The sequence below is a fragment of the Sinocyclocheilus anshuiensis genome, unplaced genomic scaffold (assembly GCF_001515605.1).
Source record: "Sinocyclocheilus anshuiensis isolate Anshui unplaced genomic scaffold, SAMN03320099.WGS_v1.1 scaffold163, whole genome shotgun sequence".
Taxonomy (NCBI): domain Eukaryota; kingdom Metazoa; phylum Chordata; class Actinopteri; order Cypriniformes; family Cyprinidae; genus Sinocyclocheilus; species Sinocyclocheilus anshuiensis.
The window spans coordinates 907,702-920,257 of record NW_015548223.1 but is presented as its reverse complement, the minus strand read 5'-3'; the positions used below and the strand labels follow the sequence as shown (position 1 = coordinate 920,257).

The 12,556-nt window shown below is 36.0% G+C and overlaps 3 protein-coding genes across 5 annotated transcripts in view; 1 reads left to right on the top strand and 2 right to left on the bottom strand.

Annotated features, from left to right (window-relative positions):
* LOC107654287 (gametogenetin-binding protein 2-like) overlaps nucleotides 1-6,282 on the bottom strand; it is a 7,279-nt gene extending 997 nt beyond the window's left edge. The window contains exons 1-10 of the mRNA XM_016441311.1: nucleotides 6,253-6,282; nucleotides 6,093-6,181; nucleotides 4,744-4,842; nucleotides 3,886-3,999; nucleotides 3,584-3,793; nucleotides 3,264-3,438; nucleotides 1,652-1,834; nucleotides 711-858; nucleotides 487-612; nucleotides 166-320 (exon numbers count right to left, since the gene is read on the bottom strand). Coding sequence (XP_016296797.1) covers nucleotides 166-320; nucleotides 487-612; nucleotides 711-858; nucleotides 1,652-1,834; nucleotides 3,264-3,438; nucleotides 3,584-3,793; nucleotides 3,886-3,999; nucleotides 4,744-4,842; nucleotides 6,093-6,181; nucleotides 6,253-6,282 — 1,329 coding nt within the window. The remainder of the gene's footprint in view (nucleotides 1-165; nucleotides 321-486; nucleotides 613-710; nucleotides 859-1,651; nucleotides 1,835-3,263; nucleotides 3,439-3,583; nucleotides 3,794-3,885; nucleotides 4,000-4,743; nucleotides 4,843-6,092; nucleotides 6,182-6,252) is intronic.
* Nucleotides 6,283-9,176: 2,894 nt separating this feature from the next.
* On the bottom strand, nucleotides 9,177-11,764 carry LOC107654316 (phosphatidylinositol-glycan biosynthesis class W protein-like). 2 transcript variants are annotated; one of them, XM_016441349.1, is made up of 3 exons: nucleotides 11,679-11,764; nucleotides 11,474-11,557; nucleotides 9,177-10,705 (listed from the first exon to the last, which is right to left on the bottom strand). In XM_016441349.1, exon 3 carries the CDS (start codon nucleotides 10,700-10,702, stop codon nucleotides 9,218-9,220), a length of 1,485 nt encoding a protein of 494 aa, XP_016296835.1. In that variant the 5' UTR covers nucleotides 10,703-10,705; nucleotides 11,474-11,557; nucleotides 11,679-11,764; the 3' UTR covers nucleotides 9,177-9,217. The 2 variants fall into 2 exon arrangements, with proteins under 2 accessions (XP_016296835.1, XP_016296834.1); XM_016441348.1 differs by having other exon boundaries at nucleotides 11,649-11,731.
* A 55-nt stretch (nucleotides 11,765-11,819) lies between these two features.
* The window catches only part of LOC107654315 (unconventional myosin-XIX-like), a 25,789-nt gene continuing 25,052 nt past the window's right edge, over nucleotides 11,820-12,556 (top strand). The window contains exons 1-2 of one of the 2 annotated variants that reach the window (XM_016441345.1): nucleotides 11,820-12,011; nucleotides 12,042-12,070. In XM_016441345.1, coding sequence (XP_016296831.1) covers nucleotides 11,951-12,011; nucleotides 12,042-12,070 — 90 coding nt within the window. In that variant the 5' untranslated portion in view covers nucleotides 11,820-11,950. Of the gene's footprint in view, nucleotides 12,071-12,556 lie in introns of both variants that reach the window. The other variant, XM_016441343.1, reaches the window with a different exon arrangement.

The window sequence follows — 12,556 nt, the reverse complement described above, 5'->3', positions numbered from 1 at the left end:
AAAAAAAAAAAAATGTAATAAAAACAGATATAGAAAGAGATGTTGTTCAACAAGATCAATTTATCTGAGAAGCATCTTCAGTGAAAGCAACTGATAAAAAAAAAAATCAAAGCAACCCATACAAAAAGTACTTGGCTACTTTGTCCAAAACAACTAGGAACTCACATGCTCACTCCTGCAAAGTGACGGCTTGTTTTTTCTTTTCTTCTTTTTATTTTTGCCCTTTGTGTTGTCTTCTGAATTTGCCCAGCACTCCACACAGCTGTCCACAGCGTCCTCTTCCTTCTCCTCCGAGCAGCGGTGACTACATGAGTATTCACCTGGAGATAAACATAAATATGATCATTATCAAATGTCTATCAAAGGAATAGTGTCTATCAAATCTGATTGGCTGGCTTTACTCAGTCGTCTGAAATCATTATTACTTAATACATTTTTAAAACAGACCTAGAGATTGATAAATAGTCACCACATTTATTTCCATACCAGTTTCATCATGGTTGCACATGCCCTCAGTGCAGGCCACGTCTGAGCCCTCTCTGGATCCCGTCTCGCTGCCCTCCATACTGGAACAGTAGCCACAGTCACTGCCGTTACTGTGAGGCAATAGTGCTAGAGGAACAAACAGACACAAACTCGACAGTCAGGTGCATTCTGGGTAACTTACATGCATAATTCCATGATTAAAGAAAATGAAAAGCTCTCTTTACCTTTCTTGGTTTTGGGGGAATGCAGGATGGAGGCGGCAGAGCAGGTGCAGGATGAACTCTTGCCGGTGATGATGACCTCCACGCTGCTGACAGACTCCTCTCCACTGCCACACGTCTTACAGCCGCCGTCCACAGACTCAGACGAACCCTGCAAAAAGACCAAGAGGAAGTGAATGAGGATGACAGAGAAAGAGGAATTCAAGATCAGTGTCGAGTAGCAAATAACTACATTTTTTAGCAGCTTGACAGAACAGTTTTCCCAACAATGTTGTTTCTTTTTGTTGTATTTACTGTAAATATATCTTACATTCAATACAGTTAGCCTAACTGAAAACCACATTATTTTATACCATTTAAATAAGTAATTTTTAATTACACTCAAGTTAATTTTAATTGAAATTAATACTTATATTCCGCAAGGACACATTAAATTAATCACAAGTGTCAGTTAGATTTATAGATTTATATTTCATATAAATGTTGTTCTTTTGAACTTTTTATTCAAAGAACCCTGAAAGAATATATACAAAAATATTTGGCAGCACAACTGTTTTCAACATTGATAATCAGAAATGTTTCTGGAGCAGCAAATCAGCATATTAGAATGATTTCTGAAGATCATGTGACACTGAAGACTGGAGTTATGATGCTGAAAATTCAGCTTTGATCACAGCAATAAATTACATTTTAACATATATTCAAATGGAAAACTTGTTTTTACTGTATTTCCGATCAAATAAACGCAGATCGAGCTCAATCGGATCGATTAAGTTGTTTACATGAAGGCTTTTCAGTCCGATTGAGCCATCAATCCAATTACTAACAGATTATTTGGTTGCATGCAAACGTAGCCACTGTAGTATTTCATGCAGTGTAATAAACAGTGCTATTAGAGAAGACAGTGAAGGAACGGAACAGAGACACATTAAATCTGTCATTACCTCATCAAGACTTTTATCCTTTTCCCCCTCCGCCTCTTGTTCAAAGCCACACTTGTTTTTGCGTCTGTTCTTGCGTTTTTGCCTCTTTTTCTCCTGTTTGAGTTCTTTTGCTCGCTCCTCCTCTGAGAGCTCCTCGCAGAGCTGCTCCAGCCGGCTGATGCCCTGAACCCTCTCCACCGCCATCTGCACATCATTTAACATAAATCAAGTGTGCACATTATAATATATGTGACCCTGGACAACAAAACCAGTCATAAGGGTCAATTTCTCGAAATTGCGATTTATACATCATCTGAAAGCTGAATAAATGAGCTTTCCATTGATGTATGGTTTGTTAGGATAGGACAATATTTGGTCGAGATACAACTACCGTATTTGAAAATCTGGAATCTGAGGGTGCAAAAAAATCCAAATACTGAGAAAATCGCCTTTAAATTTATCCAAATGAAGTCCTTAGCAATGCATATTACTAATCAAAAAATGCGTTTTGATATATTTACGGTATGACATTTACAAAATATCTTCATGGAACATGATCTTTACTTAATATCCTAATTATTTTTGGCATAAAAGAAAAATCAATAATTCTGACCCATACAATGTTTTTGTGGCTATTGCTAAAAATATACCCCAGCGACTTAAGACTGCTTTTGTGCTCCAGGGTCACATATGATACTTTCCATTAGTACAAAATAAGAACTAAGGGCCAGGTTAACTAAACAGGGCAAATTAGTGTGAAAGAGTAATCCCATAAAAGCGCAGATGGGAGCGGAAAGTTCTGTGGATCTTCAGACAATGTGTAAATTAAAAAACATATCCATAATGATCAATGCAATCAAATGGGTGTTAAATAATGGCGCAAATACCAGTAAATCGTGTTGCATGATTCATTTAAATACTCTCCCGACATAAATCATGCATCTGAAAGGTAAACTCCTACAAATGGATATGCAATAAGTCACTAATTTTTCCACTGTGTGTCTTTAGTAAATTCTGACAGTCGTTTTTTAATGGCAAAAGAGGGTTTGCACTGACAACTCCTTTACTGAATGAAGTCAAATAACAACAAAAGGTCAATAAATGGAATTTCAGAAGGTCAAAAAGATTTATATAAAACTGCTTGTGTATATAAATATTACACAAGCAGTTTTATTTTATATCGAATTTATATAAATATAACTTTTTTGCAACCTATGTGAACAAAATATATACATATACTGTTTAAAACCCTGTGAATGTGATGTTTTCCAGCAAAAAAACAAATATATTTTTAAAAGTACAAAATTAAATGAAGAAAAAACAACAAGTTTTGGACCAAATGTTGGTTTACAGCCTTTAATAAACTTATAATTCTCATATAAATTTACTTCCTTAGGTGCTACAAAGAAATGTAGAGAGAGATTATGTGCTAACAGGGTTGCATTCTACATATATACATATATTCCAATTTTATATTTACATTATTTTTTAAGACTTTTCCTACCATTAATTGTTAAGGTGTTGAAAATATAATTGTTTAATTATTTTGATTGTTGGATTTATACCCTACTGATGGAAAGTACCATTTAAGAATAAAATTATTCTCAGCATGAATACCACATGAGAGCGTTACCTCGAAGCTTTTGCGGAGCGCATCAATGCCCAGATAGAAGAGCATCTGCCACGTCTGCTCTTCTGCTCGCAGCTTCTGCCAGATTCTGTGCAGCCGCTCGTACAGGTGAATTCCTAGACACGTCAGCACCTCCTCCTGTGCGATATCTATGGTCTTCGCGTGTCTCTCTCGACGCCTGTAAATGAGCCAAACACTCTTAATGAAGGTATATCTACGATGTTAGAATAGCTAATACATCTCATTTCCAGTAGATGATATGGTGTGACTTTAATGCACGTTACACAGCATCAAACAAACTCCATGAGGACTGGATCACTCACTCATAACCACCAGCGAACTCGGGTTCTGCTCGGCCCAGTAAGTGTGCGATGAAGTCGGTCTCGCAGCAGACGTGGATGTGGTGCTCATGGGGGCAGCAGCGTAAACCCTCATACAGAGCCGCACAGTAGCCCTTCTCCTTACTGCAGTCCAGATCTCCTACTAGGATGTTATACGCTCTCAAAACCTTATTCTTACAGTCAGTACAGAACCTGAGAATGATGTTGCAGAAAGAGAGAACCAATAAATACATTTTTGTCACTGAGCCAATTAAGAGAAATATGTTGATGTCACAAGCTCTCACCGGTGTTTGTGCAGGTACGTCTCCAGAGTCTCCAGTAAAGAGGTGCTGTCAATCAAAACCACTTCATCACGACACTCCTGTGACATCAGTTCCCACACGTCCATCCAGCTGCCCCTGCAGGACCGTAACCACGGTTACCAAACAACCTACTGATATGGTCACTTGTATCTCTACCAGGATCAGAAATTTAAAATTTTTGCCCCAGGACTGATTTCCAGTGGCATATTTATTTTGCGCTTTGTAAGTGCATTTTTTATAATTACATCATTAAATGAATCCGTTTTGTCTTTTATGTCACATTTATTTATAAAATGTATTCTGTATAGGCTGCTACCAATGCATCTGTCATGGTACGTTTATTCACACAGTCTGCTTATGCATTCAACAACTGCATAATGTTATGAGATCAATGTAATTTATCACATCTTACATAAAACTGCCCTATATATAATGGAAAATAAAAAACAGGAACTGTATTATGACAAAAAAATAAAATAATTATTGGTCATCGGTCTCTTGTAATATATAATGTAATAGTGATCATTAACTTTTTATTCATTTCAAGTCGCAACAGATTTAGTTTATTTCTGTAGAGGAATATTTTTTAACCCTTATGTTGAATTTGGGAGGCATTTTTGTTCATTTTGGTGGCAATTTTGCCCCAAGCGCCCATTAATTTTTGACCCTGACCACTACTCATCCAAGATTTTCATATTTTCATTGATTCCTTACCCCAAAATATTTACATTATAAGAACAACACTGCTACAATTTTTGTTTGGTTATGTTGTCAAGGAAGCACAGAAGAAAAAACACCAAATGTCACATGATGATTAAAAACTAAAAGTTACTGACTCACCCTGAAGGCTTCGGTTTGTGCGTGTCTAAAGAGTGCAGCTGACAGCGTTTGTTCTTTTTACTCTTGGGAATAGAGTCAATTACGTTGTTTAACTTTGACCTACAACAAGGGAAGAAAAAGCACACATATTAAAATGAAAAAACAACTAAATCATACAGGCAAAGGAAAACAAACTAACAGACAAAATGATTCAAACTGCATATCCTTTCCTTAACATAATGCACTGAGCTTCCATAATGTGACATTTCCATAATGTAGGTTGAAGCTTAATTTCATTGGATTGTGAGGCTATGATGATGATTAATAGAAGTAATAGGCTATTTTCTGTCCTGTTTTGATCCCCTCATCAGAACACACCATTTGAATAGACGGGATGGATTGTAGACTCGGAAGTAAATGCCCACTGCTAGGATTGGTTAACAGTTTTGCAGTTTTTCATAGATGGACGCTGCTGTGATTTAGGTTAAAAACAAATAAGTGAAGTGACATGTGGCCAAGTTGGGGGTTCGGTGCCTTGCTCAAGGGTCTCACCTCAGTCGTGGTATTGAGGGTGGAAGAGAGCGCAGCTCATTCACTCCCCACACCTACAATCCATGCCGGACCTGAGACTCAAACCCACAACCTTCGGGTTACAAGTCCGACTCCCTAACCATTAGGCCACGACTGATACTCAGTACTTATCAAACAATAGTGACCATGTAATGTTACTCACACTTGTGTGGTGCGACATTACTGTCAGATCCAATATATTTGGCATAGCATCGTCTTATAGTTTCAATCTTTCTGAAAATCCTGCGTCGAATTTTGCCTTGTTTATAAACAAATCCGCAGTAAAATGAAGTGAACAAAAGACCAAGTTCTTACTGACGTGGTCTGGAACTTAATTAAAGATAAAGTTCATCCACTCTTTCTTAATGTTGGGATCAGAAGGAATGCGATGCAAAGACTGTTTTTCCACAGCTTGGCTCTAAACAGCATCTTGTTGTCTTCGGAGCATCTTTATCGTTTGATTTCTGCGTAGACCTGCGTTCGTCTCTCTCGTTATTTACACTACGTGTGCGAATGCAAGGAGCTGGTAACATCATTGTTTCTAAAGGAATTAAAGCCACAGCTTCACTGTTAATAGAGAAACACGCCAAAACGTTGGTAATTCATACATGCACAGCCCCTCTCTCTCTCTCATAAATTAACTCACTCAGTCACGGCGTCATCTAACTACGCCTTTGTTTCTTTCTTTATTTTGAATACGTGCCCTCCAGCGGCGAAAATTACATATTGTGCCTTTAAAGACGGTGAAATGCAACGGGAAACCAAAAAATGATCTTACCGTGAGAGAGTCATCAATGTACAAGGGAATCTGGCGTGCAAGAAACAGATAGTCCTCTTCCCCGTCCCTGCAGACAGCCACCAGATGTGCCATGTCTTTGCCCAGATCTGCCTGTTAGTGTGTGGACACAATCTCAGTTAGCTGTGCATTCACAATATCACCTCCACTATGAGTTCCAATACAGGCCACTTTTCATTTTCCAGGTATGTCATTTTTCCATATTTATATGGACTTCCATATTTTCTGAAGTGAAAAGTACGACCCACGTGAATTTTAGTTTTTGAACATTCGAAAGCACAGAGCATACATAAATATTAGTATTGTAATTTTACTTTTGTTCTTTAAAATAATAACAATAATAATAAATAAGTAATTTGTTTGATTAATTTCTATAATTTGAATAATAATATTATAAATAATATTTCTTATTATTATGAAATACTTGCTTTTTACAGTGCAGTAGTATTACAGCAACAGCAATATTTCTTTATTTAATTTTTATAATTTAAATATCAAATTAAGATGATATTATTATTATTACATGGCTCTGTGGAATACTTGATTCTGATTGGTCATTATGCTATTCTTTCATAACAACTGGCTGGATGTACATTATCCCTTACTTATTATTAAATACTTTTTGTTTACAGCACAATGTTATTACTGCAATAGTAATAGATTTCTGTTTAATATTTGATATTCAAATAATAACATTAAATTATTATAATTATTAAAAGCTTGTGTTTTACAGTACAAAAGTATTATTTGCAACAGTAATATTTAATTGTATAATTTATATAATAAAATGAAATAATATTTATTATTATTAATACTTATTTTTTACAGTACAATCGTATTACTGCAACTAGTTATATATTATTTATTTGTTTAATTAAAATAATTTTAATAAAATTAATATACTATTTTATACTTTCACATGCCTGCTTTTCTCACCCAGATGAATCAATATTTGTCCATTTCTAAAACGCAAACACTGGTTTCCCAGCAGCCCTTGTAGCTTTGCTAAGGATTATTAGCTTACGCATACACTCTTATCTGACTACAGAGGCTTAAACACTTACTATCCCCAGCTCTACACCCCAATCTGAATGAAACGTTCATGTACATGCATCATATCTGCATATATACTTACAGAAGTGTCAAATAAATGCAGTAACTCCTTTATCAGAGGTGCGAGAATGAAGAGGTCAAGCCACATTACGTGCTAACAATGAGCAGCAAAACAACCACCAAACCAGCCTCTCGAAGCTCTAGAATACCTATATCACATTTCAGATCATATTCATATTAGATACGCTTGACAGTCTAGTAGTCATGACAACAGTTCAATAAGCAGAGCTGTAATAACTGCACTCGTGCTCCCTCCGATGACACATATGCTAATTAGCCTGTTAGCCAGCGAAACGCTCACACTCACCTGTAGAGCAACGAGTCATTTTGACATATTTAACGCTGCAGGGATGGAGTCTGAGATGATGTTACAAAAAAGAGAGACGATTTTGTGTGTCGAAGTCAAGTTAGCACACAGCTAACCAGCGAAACTTTTTTTCAAGCCGATTAGCATGCTAGCTCTGTTTGTAGCTTGCCCGAGGGAGCTGCACACGGAAACTTTAAACCTAACAAAGCACGTTTTATTGGATGCTAAACAGGGTGCAAATGTACTTTTAAAACAATACAAGCTTTTTACATTCAAAAGTGTGCTGTCAGAGACCTACTTTGACTGACCCATTCCGGGTTTATCCTCGCCGTGGCGTTACTTTTCAGCCGTTATCGCACTTAAAAGAGCGACTAAATGCACAAATATCAAGCTGCAGCTGTCGTACTCACCTGTTTTCGAAAGTTGTTTCTCTTTTTTTGGACAAAAACAAACAAGTGCGACAGAGGCGTATGTGGCAGGCGAGTGTTCTGTGACCCTTAATACGTCAGAAAGTACTTCCGGGCTCTGGGGGCGTGGCCTGTGCCGTTTGATTGACAGATGAAATAAGTACTAACTTTGTATTGTTAGGAAAAAGCAATTTTTATGATCGCATAGTAGACTACATTAAATGTTTGTTTAAAATGCATTTTCTAATCTTTTATAATTATTTTTCGTATAGTTTTATTACTTAATATTAAGTAAAAGTCTAATTAAGAGACTGGAATATTAGTAAACAATCAGCATTCTTTGATTCTTTATAATTCGTATGCATGCAGTTTTCATGATTGCTTATTAGTCAAAACATTATTTAATTATAAGACCACACGAAATGTTTAAAATACCATTTCTCTAATACTTTTACAAATATTTTTTCATATACTGTAGTTTTGAGACTTAATATTAAAGCCTTTGTATTATTAGTAAAAATCAGCATTTTGAAAATGTTATAATTAGCATATGCACGCAGTTTCTCACGATTGCATATTGGTTGAAATATTATTTAATTAAATATTTATTTAAAATGCATTTTTCTCCTTCTTTCCCAATTATTTTTATATAGTTTTATGACTTAATTACAAGTTTGATTATTCATTTAAAAAAAAAATCTTAGAATTAATATGCATGCAGTGTTTATGACCGCATAGTTGAAATGTTTCATTAAAAGACTACATGAAATATTTGTTCAATTTTCTTGTTCTTTTACAATTACTTTTCATATTTTAATTCATTTTCATTTCAATTAATTAAAATTAGACTTAATTATTTAAAAGTTTACTTCAAAGGAATGTTAGTAAGCACCAGCATTTTCCAAATTCTTTTATAATTATAATGCATGCAGCTTTCATAATCAATTAATTAAAATACTACATGGAATATTTTTAATCACCACACAGGCTATCTAAGTGAACGGCAAAAAGCACAGACGATGTAACTCATGGAAGAAGTTCACAGAAATGGTGGCCAATTACAGCATATAAAAATACAAAAATCTTAACCTAAAACTGATGTAATTTGCATCTACTATTAGTATGAAATAAATCAATTTAGATTCATATCTGATATAGAATACGTATACATGAATTTACATATATCACATTCAATTTTATTTGCACTTTGCAAACAATTTATATACAGCGTATTTCACAGCAGTTAAAACGAGAGAGCCATTAAAAAAATACAGTGTAATCGGAAACTAAACAAAAAGGTCTTTACCAGAACTTAATGGTTATTTTATTGATATGCAATATGAATATGACTAAGCTGTTCAAGAACATATACAATAGCAGAACACTTACAGCTAAAACATCGCTGCTGTTCAGAGTGTCGACTAACACATTGGTCAAACCAGTCATGATATTTGCGAGTAGGAAATATAACAACTGATTCCGGTTAACAGACTGTACGAGGCATAATGCATCCGTATTTTTTCTCATTTTCTCGTATGCTAATGACTTCTTATTTTGATACGGACACCACGATGCAGACACAAATGAAAAATTAGAGATGGCTTTAGAAAAAAGTAGCAGTAAATCAGCAATGCTGAGGCATGAGAGAAAGAATAAAGCCTGTGCTACAGTCCAAATACAGAAGGAAAGGTTGGCCATTCTGCGTGACACTGGCTCAGTGCATATCTGGCACACGTATAGAGTGAAGAACAACCCAAAACTGGTTAACAGAAGGTTACGGATCACTCTGATCCAGTCTTTAACCAAATTTCTGCTCTGCATGAGGTAGCGGCCAACCTGAACCCCAGCCATATAGATAACTATATAACCCACAACTGAGAAGATGCCCTCTCTGTTTGCCTGCAGAAAGCCTGTGCGCTCATTATTATAGATGAGGAAGGACTTCAGACCTGTTGTCTCTAAAACAACCTGGTAGGTTCCACCAATGAGAAGAGCAAGAAGCCAAGAGGAGTTCACAGGTAAAAGAGCCAGAAGTGCGGACGCCACCACTCTGACGATGGCTAGCGTGAAGAAGAAGTTCCAGTGAACTCCATACTCTGTCACATGTTCGTGGTAGCCTGATGATTTGATGCTTGCAAGTCTCACAAACCCTAACAAGACCAACGGCCAGATGGAAATCAACTGTTTAAACACATGACTGATCTTCGAGCCTTGAATGTCCTTTCCTCTTGCTTCGGGACATACCAATGCGTTGGCCATTACATACGCTCCGACGCCGAAATCCATCACCCCTGTTCCATACGTCTCTGTTTTTGCATAACGTCTTGGGAAGACGCTAAAATCAACAGCTAAAATGCTTATGGAGGTCTTCACGTTGACCAGAACCCGGAACACGGTCACAAACGGGACCAGGTTGGATTCTACTCTGCTTTGCACAAATCTGTCAATTGTATTTGGGAAGGAACCTTGATATGGATGCTTTCCATTCTTGTATAAAAGGTATAGGACAACAAAATCAACTACAGCGATGCCTATGATGACAAAGTGAAGGATGTCGCTCAGTGCGGTGCATGACAGGACCAGAGGCATTATTAGTGCTGTGAAGTCCAGCAGGAGATGGGATCCCCAGGAGAACGGAAGAACCCCTTTTCCCAGGTGGAATACTATCAGGAAGAGTCCTCGGCTGAGAAAACACAGCGGGGCTAAGAGGGATCCCAGCGAAACCTCTGTCAGGGTCGTCCCATTGTGATTGCTGACAAATGCAACTTTGACTTCTGCTGATGCCATTGTCTGTAAAAAGAGACAAACGTGAAAATGAGTAAAATACAAACATAGCCTTACTCACTTTCAGTAGTTGATGCAGAACACACACACATAGTGTCACAGTCAAAAGTTTGTGCACACTTGACTGAAATTAAGATAGATAGAAAGACATTATTAGTTGATATATTAATTAATTGCAATAATATGCGATTATTTTACAATTTGTATTCATGCAGTTTTTATATTAAAATATATTTGTATTAAAATATAAAATATATTTAATAATATAAATAAAATATAATTAATTGAAGGACTACATGAATGCATTTTAATTTTAATTTGTTTACAATTATATTCATACAGTTGTAATACTTAATATGAATTAACATATAATTAAAATACTTTGTAATATTAATAAATCATCATTTTTATTTTTTATAATTCTTATGCATATGTTTATATGATCACATATTAGCTGGAATATCATTTAATTAAATGACATTGACTACATTAAATATTTGTTTAAAATGCATTTTTCTTATTATTTCACATAAAGTTTCAAATAGTTTTTTTAAAGATAGACAGACACACACACACACACACACACACACACACACACACACACATCTCAAAATGACAAAATTAAATCAATCACCTAAAATTTTCCATTAGGATGCAGTGGTGGTTTTGATCTCAAAGTTTTATGTTCACACAATTCCAGACATGAAAGCAATTCAATCAAGAAACACATTTAATGAAACTATTTATGGTATGGATAAGGAAAATGTGACCAACCTCTTCCCGTGTGATGTGTGGACATTAGATAAATCAGGTTAGGTTAGACTAAACTGCAGCAGAGACCAACATTACAGCAGTGGCCTGTCAGAATAAACCGGATTAGGACACTAAACATGGACTCCAATATATCCTTACTGTACGTGTACCTCGTTATTAAATAGTAGAAATAAACATTCGTTCATTCTTCCGTAATAATCCTCACTTTATAACAAAGTGCAGCCACACATTGGGTTTAGGATGCTTCTCTTCCGAGTTGGGCGTGGCTTTCAGACAAACGTCATTGTATGGGCGGGGCCTATTCATTGCGTCTAAAATACGTGACGTCACCGCGTCAGTACAGTAGCCACCGGCGCGGGAGCGTTTTGTCCTTCAGTGAGGCTGAAAAAACAAAAACTAACTCACAAAATATCAGCCTAATGGCAGCGATATAACACAGTAAATACTGCGAAACGTGTCTTCTCAAGGGTTACAGCTATGGCGAATGCCAAACCGAAGCTTTTATTCAAAAATAAAGACGTTTCGACCGTTAACAGTTCTGACGGGACATCAAGGAGTTTGGAAAAGGCTGGAAGACCCAACCGACAGAAGGAAAAGGTAAGAAAACTTTTTTTATTTACTGCTCATTTGACACTTTTTATCTCATTTTTAAATTTAAAATGTGTTACCTACAAAAAAAACAAGACTTACTAAAGTTAAAAAACCCATAACAAACATACTGTATCATGGTGGTATTTACTAGGTTTTTGTTTTAAGAAATACAACACACTTCACTTTCAGAATTAACGTACATTCTGAATTTTAAATTGCTCCCATAAAGTAATGCGTTACTTTACTAGTTACTTGACAAAAGTAATCTGATTACGTAACTCGCATTACTTGTAATGAGTTACACCAACACTGTTTATAACCATCCTAAATATTTTATTTTTAGGGAAGTAACATGCTTGGTAAATGCCACCCTGACATGTATACAGATTACTTTAATGTCATCATGGAAAGAAAGAAAGAAAGAAAGAAAGGAGATGTGAGTTGGTTGATTCAGTAAATTAGCTCAGGTCAGGATAATCATATTTTCTGTCT

Coding starts and splice junctions, on each gene's coding strand:
- LOC107654316 (XM_016441349.1), bottom strand. CDS start 10,702: ATGGCATCAGCAGAAGTCAAAGTTGCATTTGTCAGCAATCACAATGGG.